This window comes from Diplotaxodon limnothrissa, linkage group LG16 (genome assembly GCF_057381915.1).
Source record: "Diplotaxodon limnothrissa isolate DT_005_m linkage group LG16, D_limnothrissa_male_GT1.1, whole genome shotgun sequence".
Classification (NCBI taxonomy): domain Eukaryota; kingdom Metazoa; phylum Chordata; class Actinopteri; order Cichliformes; family Cichlidae; genus Diplotaxodon; species Diplotaxodon limnothrissa.
In genome coordinates this window covers 2,920,421-2,941,906 of record NC_140611.1, presented here as the reverse complement: position 1 = coordinate 2,941,906, position 21,486 = coordinate 2,920,421, and the positions used below count along the sequence as shown (strand labels likewise).

At 45.6% G+C, this 21,486-nt stretch overlaps 1 protein-coding gene across 3 annotated transcripts in view; it reads right to left on the bottom strand.

Annotated features, from left to right (window-relative positions):
* Positions 1-21,486, bottom strand: part of kalrna (kalirin RhoGEF kinase a) — a 150,884-nt gene that overhangs the window by 39,820 nt on the left and 89,578 nt on the right. For all 3 annotated transcript variants that reach the window (XM_085374813.1, XM_085374815.1, XM_085374814.1), the window contains exons 26-38: positions 20,297-20,419; positions 17,423-17,605; positions 17,218-17,339; positions 16,774-16,840; positions 16,586-16,695; positions 16,203-16,272; positions 15,165-15,254; positions 14,079-14,171; positions 13,832-13,943; positions 13,566-13,756; positions 13,352-13,453; positions 13,124-13,272; positions 11,988-12,090 (exon numbers count right to left, since the gene is read on the bottom strand). In XM_085374813.1, the coding sequence (XP_085230939.1) occupies positions 11,988-12,090; positions 13,124-13,272; positions 13,352-13,453; positions 13,566-13,756; positions 13,832-13,943; positions 14,079-14,171; positions 15,165-15,254; positions 16,203-16,272; positions 16,586-16,695; positions 16,774-16,840; positions 17,218-17,339; positions 17,423-17,605; positions 20,297-20,419 (1,515 nt within the window). The remainder of the gene's footprint in view (positions 1-11,987; positions 12,091-13,123; positions 13,273-13,351; positions 13,454-13,565; positions 13,757-13,831; positions 13,944-14,078; positions 14,172-15,164; positions 15,255-16,202; positions 16,273-16,585; positions 16,696-16,773; positions 16,841-17,217; positions 17,340-17,422; positions 17,606-20,296; positions 20,420-21,486) is intronic.

Below are 21,486 nucleotides of genomic sequence, written 5' to 3'. Positions count from 1 at the left end.
TGTTTCTATAACCGTACAGGTGAATTTATACCTGACAGATGGTCTCTCTCACACACACACACACACACACACACACACACACACACACACACACACACACACACACACACACACACACACACACACACACACACACACACACACACTCTCAGGTTTAAGGCTATGATCATACTTGAACAATGTTATTTGCTCCAGCCTGACACTTGTCACATAGGAGCTGGAAGTGAGGTTTACAACTGAGTTTAATCAGAGACCAGCAGGAACTGGAGATTTTATGTGTTAGAAATAAAAAAGATGCTTTTGCATCACTTTGTTTTGCACATTTAATGTCAACTTAAAGTTAAAATTTGCCCCTCAGTCATGCATGAGTGAAAAACGTGTGAAATAAAGGATTAAGTTCATGTCTTACAGTGTTGCAGCTTTTCTGTTGGTTTTGGAAGTCCCTCGGTTTTACTCTCAGTCTTAGACGTCTGTCTGACAATACAAACTATATATATAAACATCATCAAATACTAACAATTGAGTGTTCTCATCCAGTAGCAGCAATGAAAAAAGTCTGTGTTTAGCGTGTGCCTTCATCGCTGATGCTGTCTGTCATATGACCTCTCCCTGTGCGCTGAATACGCACATGCACGCGCCAGCTTGTGATGATCATATGTTCAAGAAGAGGAAGACGGCGTTAAAGCGACGAGCAAAACAAATGGAACCTGTTGTGTGTAAACAGGAAACTTTCACCACATTCATCAGGACACTGAAGACTTTCTTTCTTACGTCAGCAGCAGCTGAGCAGCAGTCAAACATGAGAGCAGCTGCTGGGTCCTTCACAGATACCTTTCCTAGCTTAAGCCCGACAGAGTTGTTGAACATTTAGGATTAAATGTGCTGTTAATAAAACAAAAAATATCTTAAAGGTAGAAATGAAGATTGGTTCCCTTTATAATCAAACCAGTCCGAAACACTGAACACACCACGGTCCCGCCCCCCCCGCTGCTCGACTGTCCCAGGAGTCGTCCTGGTCAGCACTGATCAAATCTGGGTTTCCCCTTCTGAAAACAGCCCAGCACATACAAGCAGTCGTTTTTGTCTTTTTTCATTCTAAAAAATTACTTTCAGGCCATCAAGCGAATGTCTGTTAAACAATGACAGTGGATTGAACAGGTTGTTTTCTACAGCAGGAAATACTCACTGTTAATGCTCGTTTACGGCATCAACAGTAAAACTGAAAAGGAGGGTGAAAAATGAAAAAGCAAACAAACAATAAATCATTTTAAAAAGCAGGCTGCTGTTTTTGAGATCATACGACTTGAATTCGTCTCAGACGTGAGTTTCTGTGAAGGTGTCAGTGCTGCAGCAGCTTCCAGGTGCTGATGAGAACTGAATCACACAGACCAAGAAGAGTGACACTGACATCTAACATATGGGCAAAGATTCTGGACCACTAATCCCATCTCCAAGGAATCACTTATGAACCTCATATGCAACTTATTAGATTTACTGAAACATCCTTAAACTGCAGCACAGAGCAGTCAAGCTGGAGCTGCTGAGACACATCTGCTGAGCAAACTCAGCTGATCCAAACATACTCGTGCAACACTGTGTTTGCGCAGCAGCCTGCAGATATATGCATTTCAGACACACACCTCGCTAAGACGCTTCACTACACAGTTTGTTCCAGGAGTGGAAGCTGTGAGCAATCCCGAGCGCCAGACTGCAGGCAGCAAGCACACGTCTACGTCAGCAAAGCTCTGAGCAGGCATGTGCACGTCCAAGGCTGAGGTCTGAACACCAGGGTGCACTCTGCTGGTAATTTGTCCTCATAAACTCTGGAAATGTATTTAGTCGTCTTTTCGTTTTTATACGGCGAGTAAGTCGGTGCTGAAGTTGTAACTTTTAGGGTCTGAAACAGCAGCTCCCACTTGATCCACAGCTGAGACAAATGAAGTGACCCCTCACTTCTCTGTTTGATTATTCATAGATTTCTGTAAGCGTCACACTGATCTGTGCCGAATGGAAAACTAAGTCCAGAGGCGATGCAATTTCATGGAAACAGACAAAGCAAGTGTTATCATCACTGTCATTCCATGAAATGTGCATCAAACACTAATATATTCACACAAGTGTTTAATGAACATGCAGAATACTACACTGTTCCTGAAATGTGGAGACCAGCACCGCGGGGCAGCTGCTGTTGTGATTTAGAGCTACAGATTACAGATGCAGTCCTGGCACGCTGCTTTTCTTTATATAAGGAACCACGTTTGCATCGGGGTGTCGCAAGAGAGAAGCCTGACCCACAGCAAACAGAAAACACAACAAAGGGAGGAGGAACATTTCACAAGCAAAACTGTCCAAGGAGGAAGGTGGAGCAGCAGCTTTGTGTCCACTTGGATGGTTAGACTGATTAAACACCTCAAGCTGACAGGATGAGATTCAAACATAATTACCAAACTTGCTAGCATGCCCCGACAATTAGTGTCTGCTTGTTTACCTCCTCGACACAGTTTGAATAATGACCAGAGACAAATTGTGTGGGCTGAACCACAAGTGACAAGTCGGGCGGAAGACGTTCTGTGCTGGGACGGCCGCTTACTTAAAGCAGAAGAAACAGTCTGATTGGCTCGTTTTGTCAGGACCAGACACAGTTTAAACAAGCACACATTAGACACTCAAATCACCACTGAAATCTCCAACTGGCCAAGGTGGTGTTGTGGAAGCAGAACCGCATCACTGAAACCAGCAGGACCAGTCAACCATTGTACTGGCAGCTGTAAACAAACAGGAAAACCAGCCTGAAACGTTTTCGTCCTGGCTCCCACACGCGGTCGTCATATTTCCAAAAAAGAAAAGAAAAATGTTTTGATGCATTTCTTTGGCTTTCGTTGCTGTGCTGAACCATGAAACCAGAGTTCATACCAAACCTCGCCTGTTATTTACTGTTCCAGCACTGTGCAGTGAGGACACAACATCAGCGTGACCGAGTGTGGCAGCGCACTGAGTCAGGATGTTAAAATAGTCACTTCTTCCCTCTCTAAACAGCAGTTTAGCACAGATGTAGTTAAGAAGTTAAATAAGGGACTGAGCCCACGAGTGTGTTTACACTGTTTATTCTGAGCCACTGGTCTGCACACAATCAGTCTGGACGCTCACTTTTTTATTTATCCTGTCTCCACGTAGCAGCTAATGGTCCATTTCCTCCCCGTCAGCCTGCCGCACAAACACTCACACACCCTGTTTAACCATTAATCTCCCTCCTTACACATATTCACTTCTGCAGTGAACCTTTACAACACTAAGTGAAAGTGAGCAGGACCCTCTGAACCTGCTCATACAATCGGCTACACATTCAAGCTGCAGGACTTGCAGGACGCAGCGTGTCCACGCTACAATAATGAAGGAAGAACAGACGAGGTGAATCCTTAAATCCTCAAGAAGACGTTTTTCACAAGCTGGAAAAGAAGTCGCTGCAGAAGTGCCCCTCTCCATAGAGCCCCGTGTTAAACTGTCAGAACTGTGACTAATCCATGTGGACACTACTAATGAGATGATAACAAGATTAGCAACAGAAGAAGAAGAAGTGTTATTGACGTAGGCCAGTTTATCGACAGACACACACACACTGCTAGCCGGAGTCAGTGATCTAGTCCTCTCAGGTATTTAAGCAGTCAGCTAATAAAAGCTTCAGTGACATCACTGTGGCTTTGTCCATCATTTATATACAGTCTGTAGCATTAGCGCTCCCCACAGCAGCTTTTTCCACCTGCATCACAAACATGCAGGTGGGGAAAACAGCAAAACCAGCTCTGCACACAGAAAATGACCCTAACCAGTCTGCACTGTAACTGCATCCTGACTCAGACGGTGCAAAGTTAAACACTTGAGCAGAAGCTGCCAGAGCTGCTCTCAGGCGCAGGGTGACAGTGCAGCAGCAGGATGATCACAGTGTTCACTCTGACCAGGACAATGACCTCGTCCAGCTCCTTGTACTCACTCTGCTGCTGTCTTTGAAGAGTTTAAAGTTCATCCACTTTGGCATGTCGACCTCTGCTCGTGCGTCTCCCTCTGACTCTGTCGCTCTCGCCGTCTTCAACAACTCCCTCACTTGTGTCTGTGAACACGCCCTCTCTCTCTCTCTCTCTCTCTCTAGACAGCCATAGCTTTGTGCTTGATGGGAATGCCACTCAGCTTGGGTGTGTGTCTGTGTGTGTGCGTGTGTGTGTGTGCGTCTGTGTGTGTGTGTGTGTCTGTGTGTGTGTGTGTGTGCGTCTGTGTGTGTGTGTGTGTCTGTGTGTGTGTGTGCGTCTGTGTGTGTGTGTGTGTCTGTGTGTGTGTGTGCGTCTGTGTGTGTGTGCGTGTGTGTGTGTGCGTCTGTGTGTGTGTGTCTGTGTGTGTGTGTGTGCGTCTGTGTGTGTGTGTGTCACTGCATTCACATTTCTCCACTTCCTGTAATCTAGTGAAGCAGTAAAATAGTCAGTTGCAGGACTTGTAGTGCGTGTGTGTGTGTGTGCCCGTGCGTGCGTGCATGCGTGTGTGCGTGTGTGTGTGTGGGGAGTGGTTAGAGAGCACATGCAGATGAGTGTGTGACACCACAGTCATATGATCAGCAGATGGCTGCTGTGAGGCTTCGGTCTGAGTGTGAATGCATTCGATTCATGAGAACACGTGTAAACAGTTGCTGCTGAGGAAGGACGTCCTCACCAAGTGATCCGGTCCAACTTTTATAGACATTTTATACATTTACAATCTTATATTTTGATTATATATTAAAATAGTCCAGACACATTTCTAGACGTGTCTGGACGTACTGATAGTACCAGTGAGTGTCTTCATGGACTGGTGCAGTCATGCTGGGACAGGAAGGGGCATTCCCAAACACTCCTCCCAAAGCTGGGAGCATCACATTGTCTGAACTGGATTGTAAGAGTTGCTTTCAGCGGAGCTGAGGGCCAAGCATAGTGCTGGTGTGCTTTAGATCACTGCATCTGAGAGCTGGTATGGAAATCTTGGATGCAGCTGCTCAGCCACAGAGACCCAGTCCATGGAGCTCTCTGCACACCGCCCTCAAGCTTCTCTGAAGCCTGGAGGTTACGAGTCTGCAGAAGGTCAGATCTCTGAGCACTATGCACCTCAGCGCCCACTGACCATGATTTTACGCAGCCAATCACTTTGTGGTTGAAATGGTGTCATTCTCAGTCCAGTCCACTTTGTTATAATACCAGTTACAGTTACAGTGGGGCAAAAAAGTATTTAGTCAGCCACCGATTGTGCAAGTTCCCCCACCTAAAATGATGACAGAGGTCAGTAATTTGCACCAGAGGTACACTTCAACTGTGAGAGACAGAATGTGAAAAAAAAATCCATGAATCCACATGGTAGGATTTGTAAAGAATTTATTCGTAAATCAGGGTGGAAAATAAGTATTTGGTCAATAACAAAAATACAACTCAATACTTTGTAACATAACCTTTGTTGGCAATAACAGAGGTCAAACGTTTACTATAGGTCTTTACCAGGTTTGCACACACAGTAGCTGGTATTTTGGCCCATTCCTCCATGCAGATCTTCTCGAGAGCAGTGATGTTTTGGGGCTGTCGCCGAGCAACACGGACTTTCAACTCCCGCCACAGATTTTCTATGGGGTTGAGGTCTGGAGACTGGCTAGGCCACTCCAGGACTTTCAAATGCTTCTTACGGAGCCACTCCTTTGTTGCCCGAGCGGTGTGTTTTGGATCATTGTCATGTTGGAAGACCCAGCCTCGTTTCATCTTCAAAGTTCTTACTGATGGAAGGAGGTTTTGGCTCAAAATCTCACAATACATGGCCCCATTCATTCTGTCCTTAACACGGATCAGTCGTCCTGTCCCCTTGGCAGAAAAACAGCCCCATAGCATGATGTTTCCACCCCCATGCTTCACAGTAGGTATGGTGTTCTTGGGATGCAACTCAGTATTCTTCTTCCTCCAAACACGACGAGTTGAGTTTATACCAAAAAGTTCTACTTTGGTTTCATCTGACCACATGACATTCTCCCAATCCTCTGCTGTATCATCCATGTGCTCTCTGGCAAACTTCAGACGGGCCTGGACATGCACTGGCTTCAGCAGCGGAACACGTCTGGCACTGCGGGATTTGATTCCCTGCCGTTGTAGTGTGTTACTGATGGTGACCTTTGTTACTTTGGTCCCAGCTCTCTGCAGGTCATTCACCAGGTCCCCCCGTGTGGTTCTGGGATCTTTGCTCACCGTTCTCATGATCATTTTGACCCCACGGGATGAGATCTTGCGTGGAGCCCCAGATCGAGGGAGATTATCAGTGGTCTTGTATGTCTTCCATTTTCTGATGATTGCTCCCACAGTTGATTTTTTCACACCAAGCTGCTTGCCTATTGTAGATTCACTCTTCCCAGTCTGGTGCAGGTCTACAATACTTTTCCTGGTGTCCTTCGAAAGCTCTTTGGTCTTGGCCATGGCGGAGTTTGGAGTCTGACTGTTTGAGGCTGTGAACAGGTATCTTTTATACAGATGATGAGTTCAAACAGGTGCCATTCATACAGGTAACGAGTGGGGGACAGAAAAGCTTCTTACAGAAGACGTTACAGGTCTGTGAGAGCCAGAGATTTTCCTTGTTTGAGGTGACCAAATACTTATTTTCCACCCTAATTTACGAATAAATTCTTTACAAATCCTACCATGTGAATTCATGGATTTTGTTTTCACATTCTGTCTCTCACAGTTGAAGTGTACCTCTGGTGCAAATTACTGACCTCTGTCATCATTTTAAGTGGGGGAACTTGCACAATCGGTGGCTGACTAAATACTTTTTTGCCCCACTGTAACTGTGGAGTATTTAGTCGAGTTGTTGCACAGGTTGCATCCTGGCTCGGTACCACACTGGCATTCACTGAGCTCCTGAGAGCGACCCGTGTAATTGTGAAGTGTAATTTTACTTGTGGCACTCCAGACACTGGAGATCATAGCTAGCAGCTATGCATTGAGCTGTATGCTAGTATGCCTCCATGCTCACTATTGTCTCCATTACTATTGTCACTGCTATTATTAAGCGGCCCGTCCAACTGTTGTTTGGGTCTTCATGCAGCGTACATGGATCAAAGACAGGAGGATTCTGCTCTGAGGGGTTTGTGTCGTAGGCACTGATTGGTTCACCGCCAAGGCGTACACTTCCTATGATAACCCAGCCCAGGTCAAATCTCCCGGCATCAGGCAGTCGTGAGGGTTGTTGTTCTGTCAGTGGATTTTATGTACGCTGATATATTCATCTCTGCATGTGCAGACTGCGAGGACGCATTACTGCGCCTGGCTTAGAAATGAGAACCATGTTCAATTAAAGTAAAAGTTCAGGATAAAAACGTGTCTTCACTGCTCTGACAGCGGAGCAGTGAAGACCAAGTCATCAGCCGCTGGAACAATGCTTTAAATAACTAAACCACAGTGACTCACTATATCAAAGCAACATCACAGAACGACTCCAGAGACTGACTTATATACCACGACGTTAGAGATGACCTCGCTCAAACTAGATACATGTAACTCAGATAACCAAGTTAAAATGAATAAAATGACCGTTTCACAACTAAATCGATGTAAGAAAGAAATCAGCTCAGTTTATGGATAAAAGGAAAAAAATAATCATGACTATTGTTTGCAAACCTACAATTTCCAACCTTAGATTTGTGACACTGACAGTTTGTCAGAACTAAACGACGCAGCCATTTGCGATACTTACAAGAGGCTGCTTAGACCCATGAGAAGTGCCTTTTAAATGAGCCATAGAAGAAGAAACCCAGCTTACCACAGGAAGTTAAAAACTACTGTCATGATGCCATCACATCAAACTGGTGAGGCTGTGTTTAACCAACAAAGACAGTGTGGCTGTGTTAAACTGTGGTTTGGGCTGCCTTTGTCTTCATTTAAAACAAAGAGCATAAATATGACAGAGCAATCCCTTACAAGCTTCCATACATGATGAGGGAGTGACAGACCCATGGTGTAGGTGTCACAGGAACAACAAGGAGCCAAGCTGTCCTAAGAGAACCCTGACAGGCCCCCTCCACCTCAGTTAATCTGTCAGTGTGAACGTACGTGCCAGTTTGTTGTTATGTGTTTAAACTAATCTGGTGGCAAAAGGAAAGTTTGAAGCCTAATCTTAAAGCAGAGATCGTGTCCGTGTCCCAAAGCGTCAGCTGTTTCCACACAAGTCTGAAAGTTGGAGGCTCTGCTACTCTAGGAACCACAAATACATCGACAGCGTGAGAGCGAGGTGCTCTGTTGTGGTAATATGAGGTCTTTAAGATAACACGGCCCTGATCATTCAAGACAATGGACAAGTCAGATTTAAATCCTTTCCAGATTCAACAGGGAGCCAGAGAAAGAAGCCGAAACAGGAGAAATAGGCTCTCTCTTTAGTCCCTTTCAGTACTGTTATATACTTTTATGGAATTTTTCTAGCACTTTACAACCCTGAGCAGCCTGTGCTTGGGCGAGGCTTTCACGTGTCCTGTACCCACACTGATAATGGGTCCCATTCATCAAAAAAAATTGCATAAAAAGCTTAATATCTCAAAAAGTATGAAAGTTATCAGCACCAAAAGATATAGCTGGCGTTAGCAGAATGAGCAGAACAGCTTAAAGTTTGAATGGTGAAAATCGGATAAAAACTGAGGGAGTAGTGAAGCGGCAAAGAAACGGAGCAACTAGAATAAGGTAGAAGAATAACGAGAAACAGGAACACAACAGTGTGATTGGCTCACGGCAGCAGTGACTCAACTCTTGCTGACATCATTTTAAGATTGTAATAACAGACTTTGGAAACCCCAGTGTTTCCGTTTTTATTGAATAGTATCCCGTTTGTCTCACTGCACTCTGAAATGAAAGCACAGCACAAATAAACACCTGCAGTTAAAAAAGAAACTACGGAATAAATTTAGATTTCATTTTAGACCAAACCGTATTCTAACCTTTGACTCATCAGTAGCACCTTTGGCAGATATAACAGCTGAACACAGCCGAGGCTTCTGTCTACAACAGACATCAGATCTTCTCCCACATCTGTAGCAGAAGTTCCCATAAACGTGGACCTCGTAGGCTGCTTTGCTTTCCCTCTTCTGTCCAGTTCAAACCAGCTCGATGGGGTTTCAGTCTGGAGGCTGTGCTGGACACTCCACGTTTGCAAGCTCACAATCTTGTTCTTGTTCCTGAGGTAGTTCTGGCACAGCTTGGACTGATGGTTTGGGTCATTATCTTGCTGTAGGATGAACCCCCGACCAACTGGGTGCATACCAGAGGGTGCTGCATGGTGCTTCATGGTGCTGTGGTAGCTGTTTAGGTTCAGTCACTGACCCTGGATCAGCAAACAGCCCCAGACCATCACCCTTCCTCCTCCATGTTTGACGTTGATGCCACACACTGTGGAACCGTCCTTTCACCTTCTTGACGCCGTACAAAGATCCTGCACGATGAACGAAAGATTTCAAGTTTTGATTCATCAGTCCATAAAACCTTCAGTACTCCAGTGTGGCTGTCTTAACAAGCCTCTTTGTTTTATTCTGGCGTCTGGCTTTCTTGCTGCAGCTTGAAGTCTTCACAGCTGAGACTTTCTCACTACGACCACTATGAAGCAGCTTGAAGCTGTTGTCCTGTGAGCCGCCGTCACACAGCTGTTAACTCTCAGAAACTTGTATGTAAGTGCAAAGCCTGATCAGCTTATTTGCCAAAATCAATTAACTTAAAAATGTCTGTGACAGTTTGCTGAAGTGTTTACAGACTGCACACAGCCGCCTGCTGCCAACGATCAGTCAGGTTTGAGGCGTACATGAGAGTGAAAATCCAATACCACACGGTAGAGTTACCAACCCTCTACATAGAGCAGTGTTTCCCAACCTTTTAGAGCCACAGCACATAGGAAATTCACACATCACCAAACAAAAATGTCCCAAAAAGCAAACTGGTCCCTGCCTTTGTCTTTGTCCCCTGAATTTCTTCCCTTCTTCTGACCACTACTCATGCTGGGCCTTCATCTGGGTTGGAGCTTTCTCCAGGACTGGGTCAGACTGACTACTTTATCTTTTCTAGGGACACTACTTCTTGCTTACAGCCGTTCACTTGCATGCTCTTCCTTGCGTGATTGACTGAATATTTAAAAAACTGCAAAGACAGTTCCCAAAGAAAAACGCAGCCTGAGTGACAGATTGTAAGAAGCTTTCTAATGAATTCAGTCACATTTCACACATATGAAGTAATGAGATTTGATTTGAGAACATTTTAGTGCTTCAGACTGCTGATGGAGAAGTTTGAGAGAACCAATGAGTGTACACATTAAGAACGACTGCTGTACTGAACAAACATGTCTGCTCAGATCATTGATTTAATACAGTTGTCTCCACGATACACAAGGGATTGATGCACTTGTATGATAATAAATCCCTGCGGGTCAGCAGAGCCATGGGAACACAACAAACGATTACAGCATCAGCCTTGACACATGAGCAAAAAACAATGTTTCATTGTGCTTCTGGGGAAAATACTCGTCCAGCAACTACAATCATGAACTGCAAGAAAAGACAAACAGCTCTAAGCAAAGGACTTTAGCATGAAAACTCACAGCACTGTCCCTATTTTACCACCAAATTACAAAACAGCTCAATGTAAAGACTCGGAAACCAGAAATAAAGACATGTGACTCTCACGGTTGAAGCTGTGAAATAAATCAGAGCAAACTGCAGGACAAAAGCTTTTTTACTTCTGAGGTTTGGTTTTTTGGACAACAGCAGAGGAGGCTCCAAAAATAGGCAAGCTGGAGTTTTCTAAATCCTAGAAACAATAAACCAGAGCAGAGCAACAACACGCCCACACTCAGAAAGGACTGGAAAAACTCATTCTGTTTTCATTGGACAGAAAGAGGTGGGGTCCACACACATGTAAAAAACACAGGTCAGAGCGTAGCTGCCTGTGGGATTGATGGCGTATACATGCACAGTGTGGACGCATGTTTCAGACAAACCGAGTCTGGTGTGAGTCTGTGTGTGCTGCTGACATTTAGAGGCGAGCCAGCGTGTAGGCGTGAGGGCTGCACTGTGAAAAGGACACACCATGTAACTCTACAGCAGGAGGCCATGACTGACATCTGTGTCAGGTTTTCCATGTGTGTGTGTGTGTGTGTGTGTGTGTGTGCTGACAAACAGCCAAGACAAGAATCGCACCAAACTCATGTCTACGATTATGCCCTTTTGATTGTTTGCTCATATTCACTGAGCTTCCTCATATAAGGAGCTCATCCTCGTGATGAAGTAAACATTTTTTAAAAAGGAAAAAATAAAACAAACCGCCTAAAAAGCTCTCAAGATGGAGATCTTGTAGCAGAGGAAAGGCTCAAGAGGCCAAAGTTTTTTCTGGCAGTGAACGTGTACGAGCACACCTCCACCTGCGACTGACACAGACGGAAATGAGACTATCATCTATCTGTGCAGTTGACCATGTGATCCTATGCTTAATCATCGCTGACAAACATAAAACTGAGCTGCAGCGAATGTGATGTCATCAGTGCACAGAGTGACAACAGTTTGGAGCCAAGTGTCCGTCCTCAGTCTGAGTGTTTGTGTCTATGGCTCCGAGTAACTGGACAAGTTAAACATAAGAATGTGAAAAACAGCGATAAGATAAGACCTGGATTCTGCACCTTCATACAGCTAAAGCAGCAACACAAAAGGTCTTACTTTGATGTCAGAGGCTGCCTGGTAGGAGTCCGTGCAGGTGCCTGCACACAGCCTGAAAAGGGCTTTCACAACTGATTGTTTTTCTGGCAGCATTGTTGATGACTTCTCGTTCACATGTGTGAACTGAACACACACTCCAAACAGTGAGCATGCCCAGCCCCTGCTGCTGCTCATTTAAGCTGCACAGGAAACCCTGTAGCGCTGATACAGCTGTGGGTCGTCAGCTCGTCAGTATCAGATGCTCAGCGACGGTGTTTCCTACCTTGTCGCTGTCTACAGTGTTCTGGGATGTCCTGGATGCAATTGAGATGGTGTCTGGTTGGCTGCTGCCGTCTCCCTGACTGTCTCCGTCTTCACCTCCCTCCCTGCAGAAACACACAGCACAACCAGGATGAATGTGAAAGGTCTTACTGACGAGGCTAACAATCATTTTTTACACATTTCATATCATTCCATGTCCTCTGTATGTCCTTTTGGTCCGATTCCCGTTCCACCCAGCAGAAACGGCTAAGCTAGCTCTACTCATGTGATGCACATGTGATGTCACAGAATGGGTTGCTGTTAAGTTACAGGACTTTATGTCTGTGGCACACTTTAAAATAACTGCTGTTTATCTGAAACCTGTAATTGGATCAAGACAACGACATGAATACAAACATTGGTCTTCATTCATCGTGTAAATTAGAACCCATTCACTTCCTCCTGCTTATCCAGTTAAGGGTCAGGGGGCCTGGAGCCTCTCTCAGCTTCCACAGGGCAAGAGGCGAGGCACACCTACGCCCAGTTTACGGCCTAACCCCACTAACTGCATGTGTGTGGACTGCAGGTACAAGCCGGAGTACGCCCACACATAATGCTCCACACAAACCCACGATATTCTTGCTGTGAGGCTAACACTGAGTCATCGCGCTCAATGGTTAAAATAAACGCTGCTTATTTCTCTATTTTTCAGCAGCTTCGGTCTTCCACATATCTGTGACGGTAATAACAGGACAGTCCTACCGCTCCCTTTGTGCCCACGCTTGTGTTTCTGTCACGGTGAATCCACGGTAAATGGTAAATGGCCTGTGTTTGTATAGCACTTTACTAGTCCCTAAGGACCCCAAAGCGCTTTACACATCCAGTCATCCACCCATTCACACACACATTCACACACTGGTGATGGCAGCTACATTGTAGCCACAGCCACCCTGGGGCGCACTGACAGAGGCGAGGCCGCCGGACACTGGCGCCACCGGGCCCTCTGACCACCACCAGTAGGCAATGGGTGAAGTGTCTTGCCCAAGGACACAACGACCGAGACTGTCGGAGCCGGGGCTCGAACCGGCAACCTTCATCCATCAATCTGTGTGCTACAGTGTACTATAGTAATCCCAGCAAAAGTATGTGTTTCTTCACCTTTTAGCATTATTCCTGGGTTTGGTCAGTGCTGGTGTTTTAGGCAGGTGAAGCGGCTCCTTAAGCGCCCCCTTCAGGTGAGTCATCCTCTCCTGGATCACCTCCCTGATGTTCTTAATCCAGTCTTGTTTAGCTTCCATACTGGATGCCTGGAGAAGTCACAGCTTTAATATCCCAGCTGATGAAAGCAGAGAGCCCAGACTTTCGTTTACATTTAATTTCACGTACTTTCAGCACAGTTTTATTATCAGAGGATGGGGTTCTTCCAGCCCACACAGCAAATTTACAAGGGTCGCCCTCAATGTGCTCAGTCACCCCCAACTCTGACGTCTGCGGGAAGAGTAAGGGAGGGGGTACAGTTAAAGCAACAATGGCTATTTCTACATGTATGTGGACACAAACACAGCGAGAACATCAGTCGTGGCTGAAACCACCCGCTCACCAGTAGTCTGTTCTTGTACTGGTACTTGGTTCTGCCAGCTGAGTCTTTGATCTCTTTGCTAAAGACCAAAGAGAACTCAAACAGGAAGAGGTGCCGGTCCCTACCCTTCCTGATGAGCGAGCGTGGATCCCAAACCTGAAAACTGTCCTGCAGGATCAGCTCACCCTGCACCTCCAGGTTCTCCTCAAAGCCTACAGAAGAGCCAAGCATGAACAACCATGTTTCACATCAGTGCTAGGAGGAAGTGTGCGAGGACGGTCTCTTACCCTCTAACATGGCGAGATGCATGGCGTCGTTTGCTCTCTTAGGAACGCTGAGCATCACCTCCAAACCGTCTTTGATCTCTCCCTTTCCCTCCTCGCAGCAGGACAATAACTCCTGCAGGAGGACAGGACGAGATGTTAAAACTGATGAAAGGGGATCGATCTATAAATATTTGCTCCATTTAAACCACACGTTCTACGAGTTCCCACTCAGCGCGTGGGCGGATTCACCCACACTGGTTCTGTTCACCTTTAGCAGTAGTTGGTACTTGGTGATCCTCTGGACCGGTTTGATGAGGTAGGAGGAGATTGAGTTAGCCAGTCCTCGTCTCTGCTGAATCTCCTGCACACAGCAGAAATGTGTATATTAAATGTTCAACGCTTGTAAACGTCAGTGCAACAGCACCATCTGCTGACAGAAGAGCAATTACACACTGTTTGTGCGTACAGGGAGAAATGACAGCATGCCACTGAGTCTATTTGTCTTCCACATGTGCTCGACAAATGAACCCGGCACGCTGAGTGTAACACAGCGAGTGTGTGTTGATCCAATCAGCTTCTTTAGTATAAAAACAGCATCAGGTACACTGAAGGAGCTTTTAATGGGGTTAAAAAACCGTGACCATACTTTGATTTCCAAAAAAGAGGCCGATTGGTCCAGTCATGAAAAACTTGTAGCTCAGGCAGTAGAGCAGGTCATCTACTGATCGCAAGGTTGGTGGTTCGATTCCTGGCTTCCTCTAGCCTGCATGCCAAATATCCTTGGGCAAGATACTAGATAGCAACTTGCCCAAATTGCTATCCAATGCAGTATGGGTGTGAATGGGTGAATGCACAAGTTGAGTGCTCAGAAGAGTAAAAAAGCGCTATATGACATATTTAAACGATGCCTCCTCGGTGCGGTTCATGAAATAAAACATGTCACTCAGGCTTTTACAGCAAGTGCAGAAAGAGGACGATTGGTCGCCCGAGTTTAAAGGAGCCCAGAACGTGCCAGCTGATGCTGTAAAAATGCTAAACAAGCATTTGCAAATGAAACTGAGAAATCTGACTCGTTCTTAGAAAAGTACATCGTCATTTATAAAGTGAAGCTTCCTCCTCTTCATCAGAGTGTTTGGGAGCTGCAGTCAGCTGCTCTATGTTTTCACAAGCTGTTCAGTAACTAACTCAGCAAGTGTCCTGCATCGAAGCCACTTTAATATATCAAACATAAGACAGATGTTAGCTTCACAAACATGGAGATACAGATGTAACATGATTTTATATTTTTTCCCAGAACAATCAAAAGAAAACAACAGGCGGGGACAAGAAGCGTCGATGGTGCTGTGATACTCACATCAAAGAAGGTGCCTGCGTGCTCCAGGATCAGCTGGCTGGAGTCTGGTTTGTTCTTGCAGTAATCCACATATATGTGGAACTTATCAGCCTGGAAAAGGAGAGGAGGCAGCTTTACGTCCTGCTTACACTTACAGCTACCTGGGACGCCAGTTCAGCTCAGTGTGACACGTGGCCACAGTGCAGCTTTGACTCACACCTGCAGTCCTTTGTCTTTCCCCCTCTCTCCCCACTTTCCTGTCTTTCATCACTGCTCAACCATCCAACAGCCGCATAAAAATGCCCCAAAATAACCGTGATAGAATAAAACAGCTGATACTGTGTGTGCACACTTTGCCGATGAAGGTTAAACAGATAAGAAGCATGACTGCAGGACAGTGTTTCATGCATTCACTGAGATCCTGTCTTTGCTCTGCTTTAATGGCTTCTTAAATGGCTGTTTTATTTTTTGTGTTGCCGTGTGGGCGCTGCTGACCTTCAGCTGCACCGAGCAGCAGAGCTGTAACATAAAAACCTCTCCACTGCAGCCACTCTGTGCTTTGGATGCTGCATTTTAAATCTTTTTCTTGCTTGTTCTGTTCCTGGTGAGCTGCAGAGTCACAGCTCCATCATTTCTTCACTGTGTGCCAGTTTCCTGTGAAGATGGAGGTGCCTGTAACTGCCCAGCATGACCTCGAGCACAGTCATTTGCTCACACTGTGCCCAATCCTAGCAGTGCTTCATGTGAACAGACCGAAGCCTCGCTGTGGACAGAAGCAGTCCTACGGGCTCGTCACCTACCAGAACAGATACGCTAACTCGCTGACCACAGCGCCATCTTCTGTTTTGTTGCAGTATCACACAAGAATACAGCCTCCTTTCAACTTTGATGTCACAGCTGTCCTTTCTTCATATTCTGCTGACAGCTTTCAGGAAGTTTAGGGGCTAACCTGCTCTTTGAATGTAGTCCCAGCCTAAAATAACACTTACAATGTCGTCACTAGGAGCTACTTATGATACTCGAAAGCTTTCTGAACAGTGTTTCCACTGTGACTCTCACCCAGGTGACAAAGCAGTGACCCACGTCCTCTGGAAGCTGCTCATAGTTTACCAGCTCCTTTAGGAAAATACTGCAAAGACACAAACAAACAGACTGTATATTTTTACTGTAAATCACTCAAGTAACACAGACATTGTTCAGAATGGTGATATGTGAAACCTCCAGATGCTGTGAATGAGTTTAAAGCGTTGCTGCTCATTGAACTAATGCGTGGGTTTGTGCAGGGACCACAAAGAGATGAGACACAAATGAGTTTGTCGTGGACAGCTGGGGGGTGTGGCCCATGCATGAACACACACAGTATATTAACAGGGTTCAGAGCTCAACTGAACACACACACAGACAGCACATTCAGCTGCAGACCTAATCTAAACGTCACTCACTTGCTGTGGAAGTCATATATCTCCTGCATGTTACCAAATATGATGTGCTCTTTGTTAGCAATGCCAGGTGGGATCTCCTCTACACCGTTGGTCATCTCCAACAGGTACGTCTGACGGGCACACAGAGCCGTCAGCCACACAGCACAAACGTACTAATGTCCACAAACAAACTCGCTCGTTGTTCTCACCTCTAAACACTCCTGAAGGTCTCTGACGTAGGTCTTCTCTGTCTGCAAGAGCTCTGCCATGATGAACCTGAGACAGGAAAAGACTTGAGACTAAAACGCAAACCAAAGACTGATCCTCAGAAACACGTGACGGCAAAACGACTGAAAGCAGCACAGCTGTAAGGATGCATTCACGTCACGTCAGTGTGCAGACTTTGGTTTAGCTAACGTGTGACGCTTCCACAGACAGCAGCCACTCTAACAGAAGACAGCTGAAGTCACTGCAGTAATACCCCCACCGAATCTGTATGTATCATAACTTTGTGTTGTTTTCACACCCGTGACCTGTACAGGAGCAGAGGCGACCTCGTCTGTGGAGTGGATGTGAGTGGCTGCGATCGAACGAGGTGAACTACTGTAGTGACACATGATGATGACTCGGTCCTCCTTTCTTTCCAAACTCACTCTTTCTTCCTGGCAGACTTCCTCTTCTCCTCGTTGACCTCATGGTTGGGGTCACGCAGTTTGACCTCCGGGTCATCTGTCAGGCTGGCAGGGATGGTGTCCAGTTCCAGGTCTTTGTTGTCCTGCACAGAGAACATCATTTCTGCCAGTAATCAGAAGATGTTTCTGGGACTGCACTGGCACAAGTGTGTGTTGCTGTTTTCACCTCAGAGCTCATTCCCAGGCTCCTCTCCAGGCTCTCCTGGTATTTGCCCATCCGTGCAGAGAAGTCACGGTACCTGCGGTCCACCGTGCTCACCCAGCGCTTCAGCTCCAGCACGTGGGCGTGCCCCTTCTCCACCAGACTGTCTGCCAGCTGGATCAGCAGCTTCACCTTCTCCTTGGTTTGCTGCAGGATGTTGTCAGACACACAAATTACAGAAGCTGAGGAGTCGCTGATGTTCAGCATCCCTACGTGGCCCTTTGTGAAACACACTAATACCTTGTGGGACATTTGTAAGTACATCTTTGAATATCTCGTATCTGTTGTCAGGTCCCACTCTGTGTGGGCTCATTATGACCGCATATACATCCTTCTGCACAAAGATGAAACCAGTGGATGTAGCTGCTTCTCTTCTGTCACGCTGGAGATGATTCACTGCAGGTGTTCACGTCTATCTGTGGAGTGTCTGCATTTATCAGTAACTCCAGTTTTAGCAAATTTAGAATAGAATAGAATTCAACTTTATTGTCATTGCACACGCACAGGTACAGGGCAACGAAATGCAGTTTGCATCCATCCAGAAGTGCTTTAGTGATATAGATATATTACAATATATATTAGCAATAATATAGATATGTAAGTATATTACACTGGCTCCCTGTAAAATATCGAGTTTAAGATTGAAAGTTTTTAATAATATGGCGCCCTGTTATTTAAATGAACTCCTCAACATGTGTGACAAAAGAGCACTGAGATGCTCTTAGCACAACCAGGTCTGGAAGCACAGAGGAGCTCGGGCAGCAGCAGCCAGACTGGAAGAATCTGCCAGAGGAGACTCGTACGTCAGACTCGGTTCAGTCTTTTAAATCGCGTCTTAAAACTCACTTTTTGACCCTGGCTGACCCTGAGTACCATCAGGCCTGTTTGATGTTTTTCTTGTTAATTCACTGTCGTCTTATTTTTCTGAATTTGTTCCTCTATTGTTTTCTCTTGTTTTAACTGATGGTGAAGCACTTTGGTCGACTCTGTTGTCCTTCAGTGTGCTCTACAAACACATTTTGAGTTGAACTGTAACATTTTCCCATGTTTGACCAGGAAATCCTGCTCAGAGTGTTTAGTTTTATTAGAAGCAGTTAACAGTCTACTCATCCTCTAATATTAATCACTATTTTCACTATATTCAGATTCTTTCCTGATTTTGCACTCTTTACATGTTGAGGGTTGATTATAATCATCCCTCAACTGCTTGAAAGCTGTGAGGTGTCGATGACCCAGCACCACCTCACCGCTCTGCTGTCAGACTCCCACGTGTGAAAGTGGAAAATTACCAAACAATTGATGCAAACCAAAACTTTAAGCCTAGTAAAGTCAAAAGTTTGGGCACGCCTTCTCCTTTAATGGTTTTTCTTTATTTTCATGATTATTTACATTGTAGATTCTCATTGAAGGCAATGAACACACACATGGAATTATGCAGTAAACAAAAAGTGAGCTGCATGAGGTCGTCGCCTGAAATGGTTTCCAACAGTCTTGAAGGAGTTCAGAGATGCTGAGCACTTGTTGGTCCTTTGCCTTCACTCTGCGCTCCATCTCATCCCAAACCATCTCCACTGGGTGTAGGTCAGGTGACAGTGCAGGCCTCCATCACTCTCCTTCTTGGTCAAACAGCTCTCACACAGCCTGGAGGTGTTTGGGGTCATTGTGCTGCCCTGACATGTGGCTGCAGGATGCTGTGGTAGCCGTGCTGGTTCAGTCTGCCTTTGGTTTGGAATAAATCTCCAACAGTGTCACCAGCAAAGCCCCCCCCACACACACACACCATCACACCTCCTCCTCCATGCTTCACAGAGGGAACCATGCACGTAGAGACCATCGTTCACCTTTTCTGTGTTGCACAAAGACACGGCAGGTGGAAGCAAACATCTCCAATTTGGACTCATGAGACCAAAGCACAGATGGTCTAAAGTCCATTCGTTGTGTTTCTTGACCCAAACAAATCTCTGCTTGTTGCTTTTCCTCAGTCGTGGTCTCTCAGCAGCTGTCTGACCATAAAGGCCTGATTCACACGGTCTCCTCTGAACATGCAGAGATGTGTCTGCTACTGGAGCTCTGTGTGGCATCTATCTGGGCTCTGATCTGAGCTGCTGCTAACTTGTGATTTGTGAGGCTGGTGACTGGGATAAACGTATCCTCAGCAGCAGAGGGACTCCTGGTCTTCCTTTCCTGGGGCGTCCTCATGTCAGACAGTTTCATTGTGGTCTTGATGGTTTTTGCGACTGCACTCGGGGACACATTCAAAGTTTTAGCAGTTTTCCGACTGACTGACCTTCAGTTCTTAAAGCAATGATGGGCTGTTGTTTCTCTTCACTCAGCTGATTGGTTCTCGCCATAATATGAATTCTAACAGTTGTCAAACAGGCCTGTCAGCTGTGCACCAACCTGACTGCTGCACAACACAACTGATGGTCCCAACATCATTAAGAAGGCAACAAACTCCACCATGAACCCTGACAGGCTCACCTGTGAGGTGAAACCTGAGAGAAGGTTTGCAGCGCTGTCAACAAAGAAAGAGTAGAGTCTAAAATATGAGACTTTAGAGTTTTTTACAGAGCTTTGCTACATAATTCTATAAATCTGCTTCAGATATTTGATGTCTTCAGTTTGTATCTACGATGCAGAAAGTAGTAAAAACAAAGAAAAACCATTAAAGGAGAAGGTGTGTCCAAATGTTTGACTGGTAGTGAAGTTCAAATACAAATCAGAGTGTGTAGGGTGAACATCTGTCTGTTCACACACACACACACACACACACACACACACACACACACACACACACACACACACACACACACACACACACACACACACAGGACATACTTTGGCACAAAGTCTGAAGTGATGGTAGTCATTGAGAAGCTGCTGTGTTTCCTCGCTGCTGTCACCGGGTGACGTGTGCGTGGCCAGGTAAACCTCACCTGTCTCCTGGATCCAATCCAGTGCCTGCACACAACAACACAAAAACACCACACATAGAGTTGATCCTGCCCCTTTGTGTTAACTGTGCCTCTCATTCCTGGTGCCAGAGGATTGTTGGAAAAGGTGATCACGAGGGCAGTGGACCCCGGGGCGGTGGCCCGATGTCCATGATGCCATTAATGGACATAGAAGCGCTGAGTGGGCCGAGGAGTGACACAGCGCAACGTATGGTGACCTCTTGACCTCGTGGTCAAGAGACGGAGTGTGGAGATCAGGGAAATATTTTACAGCTACTATTCATAACCATCATTACCATTACATTAATGATCATTTCATTAAAGCATTTATTCAGTAGATTACACATGTTCTTAGTTATGATTATTACACCTATCACAGAGAGTCTGGTAAAAGGCCAGAAGCATCAACGGGCGGGGTGAGGCCGAGTGCATTTTGAGGTCGAGACACACACGCAAACAGTAGTTGGACTCATGTTTAGGTAAGAGTTCAAATATTCAAATAATAGTTTGCAAAAGCTTGTAGCTGCAAAATGATGTCTGCATAAGGGACAGTTTGCTCCAGGAGATAAGCGAGAGTTAGAAGATTAATAGGAAGCACCTGGCCTCGAGACGGAGAAGATGTCCTTTTAGATGTGTCGAAAGTCGTCAACAGAACATCTGTGCTTTTGAAACTTATGCATGTGTTGTATCTGCTTTGACGCACGAGGGGGCGTCATAAAAGTAAACCCTGATGGTATAAAAACAACTGCTTGTGTATCATTGGGCGGCGATCGATGCTGTCGGTGTGCAGTGTTCATCTCCCCACGCGTGTGTTCATTACAAATCATTGTTTGACCGACTCTCCAGGACCAATTGTTGTTTTTGTGCTCACCCTCAATATTTGAACAGTGGTAACACTTTATACTAACCAGTATTAAAAAGCTGAACGTTCATGAAACAGGCTGCTGCTTAACCATCAACAATCTTTATAAACCATTAGCAACATTTTAATTTATCTTTGTTGTTTTTGTGAAATCAAAATATTTGACATGCACAAGGTTTCCTTTAGCTTCTATCTTGTGATGCAGTATTGAG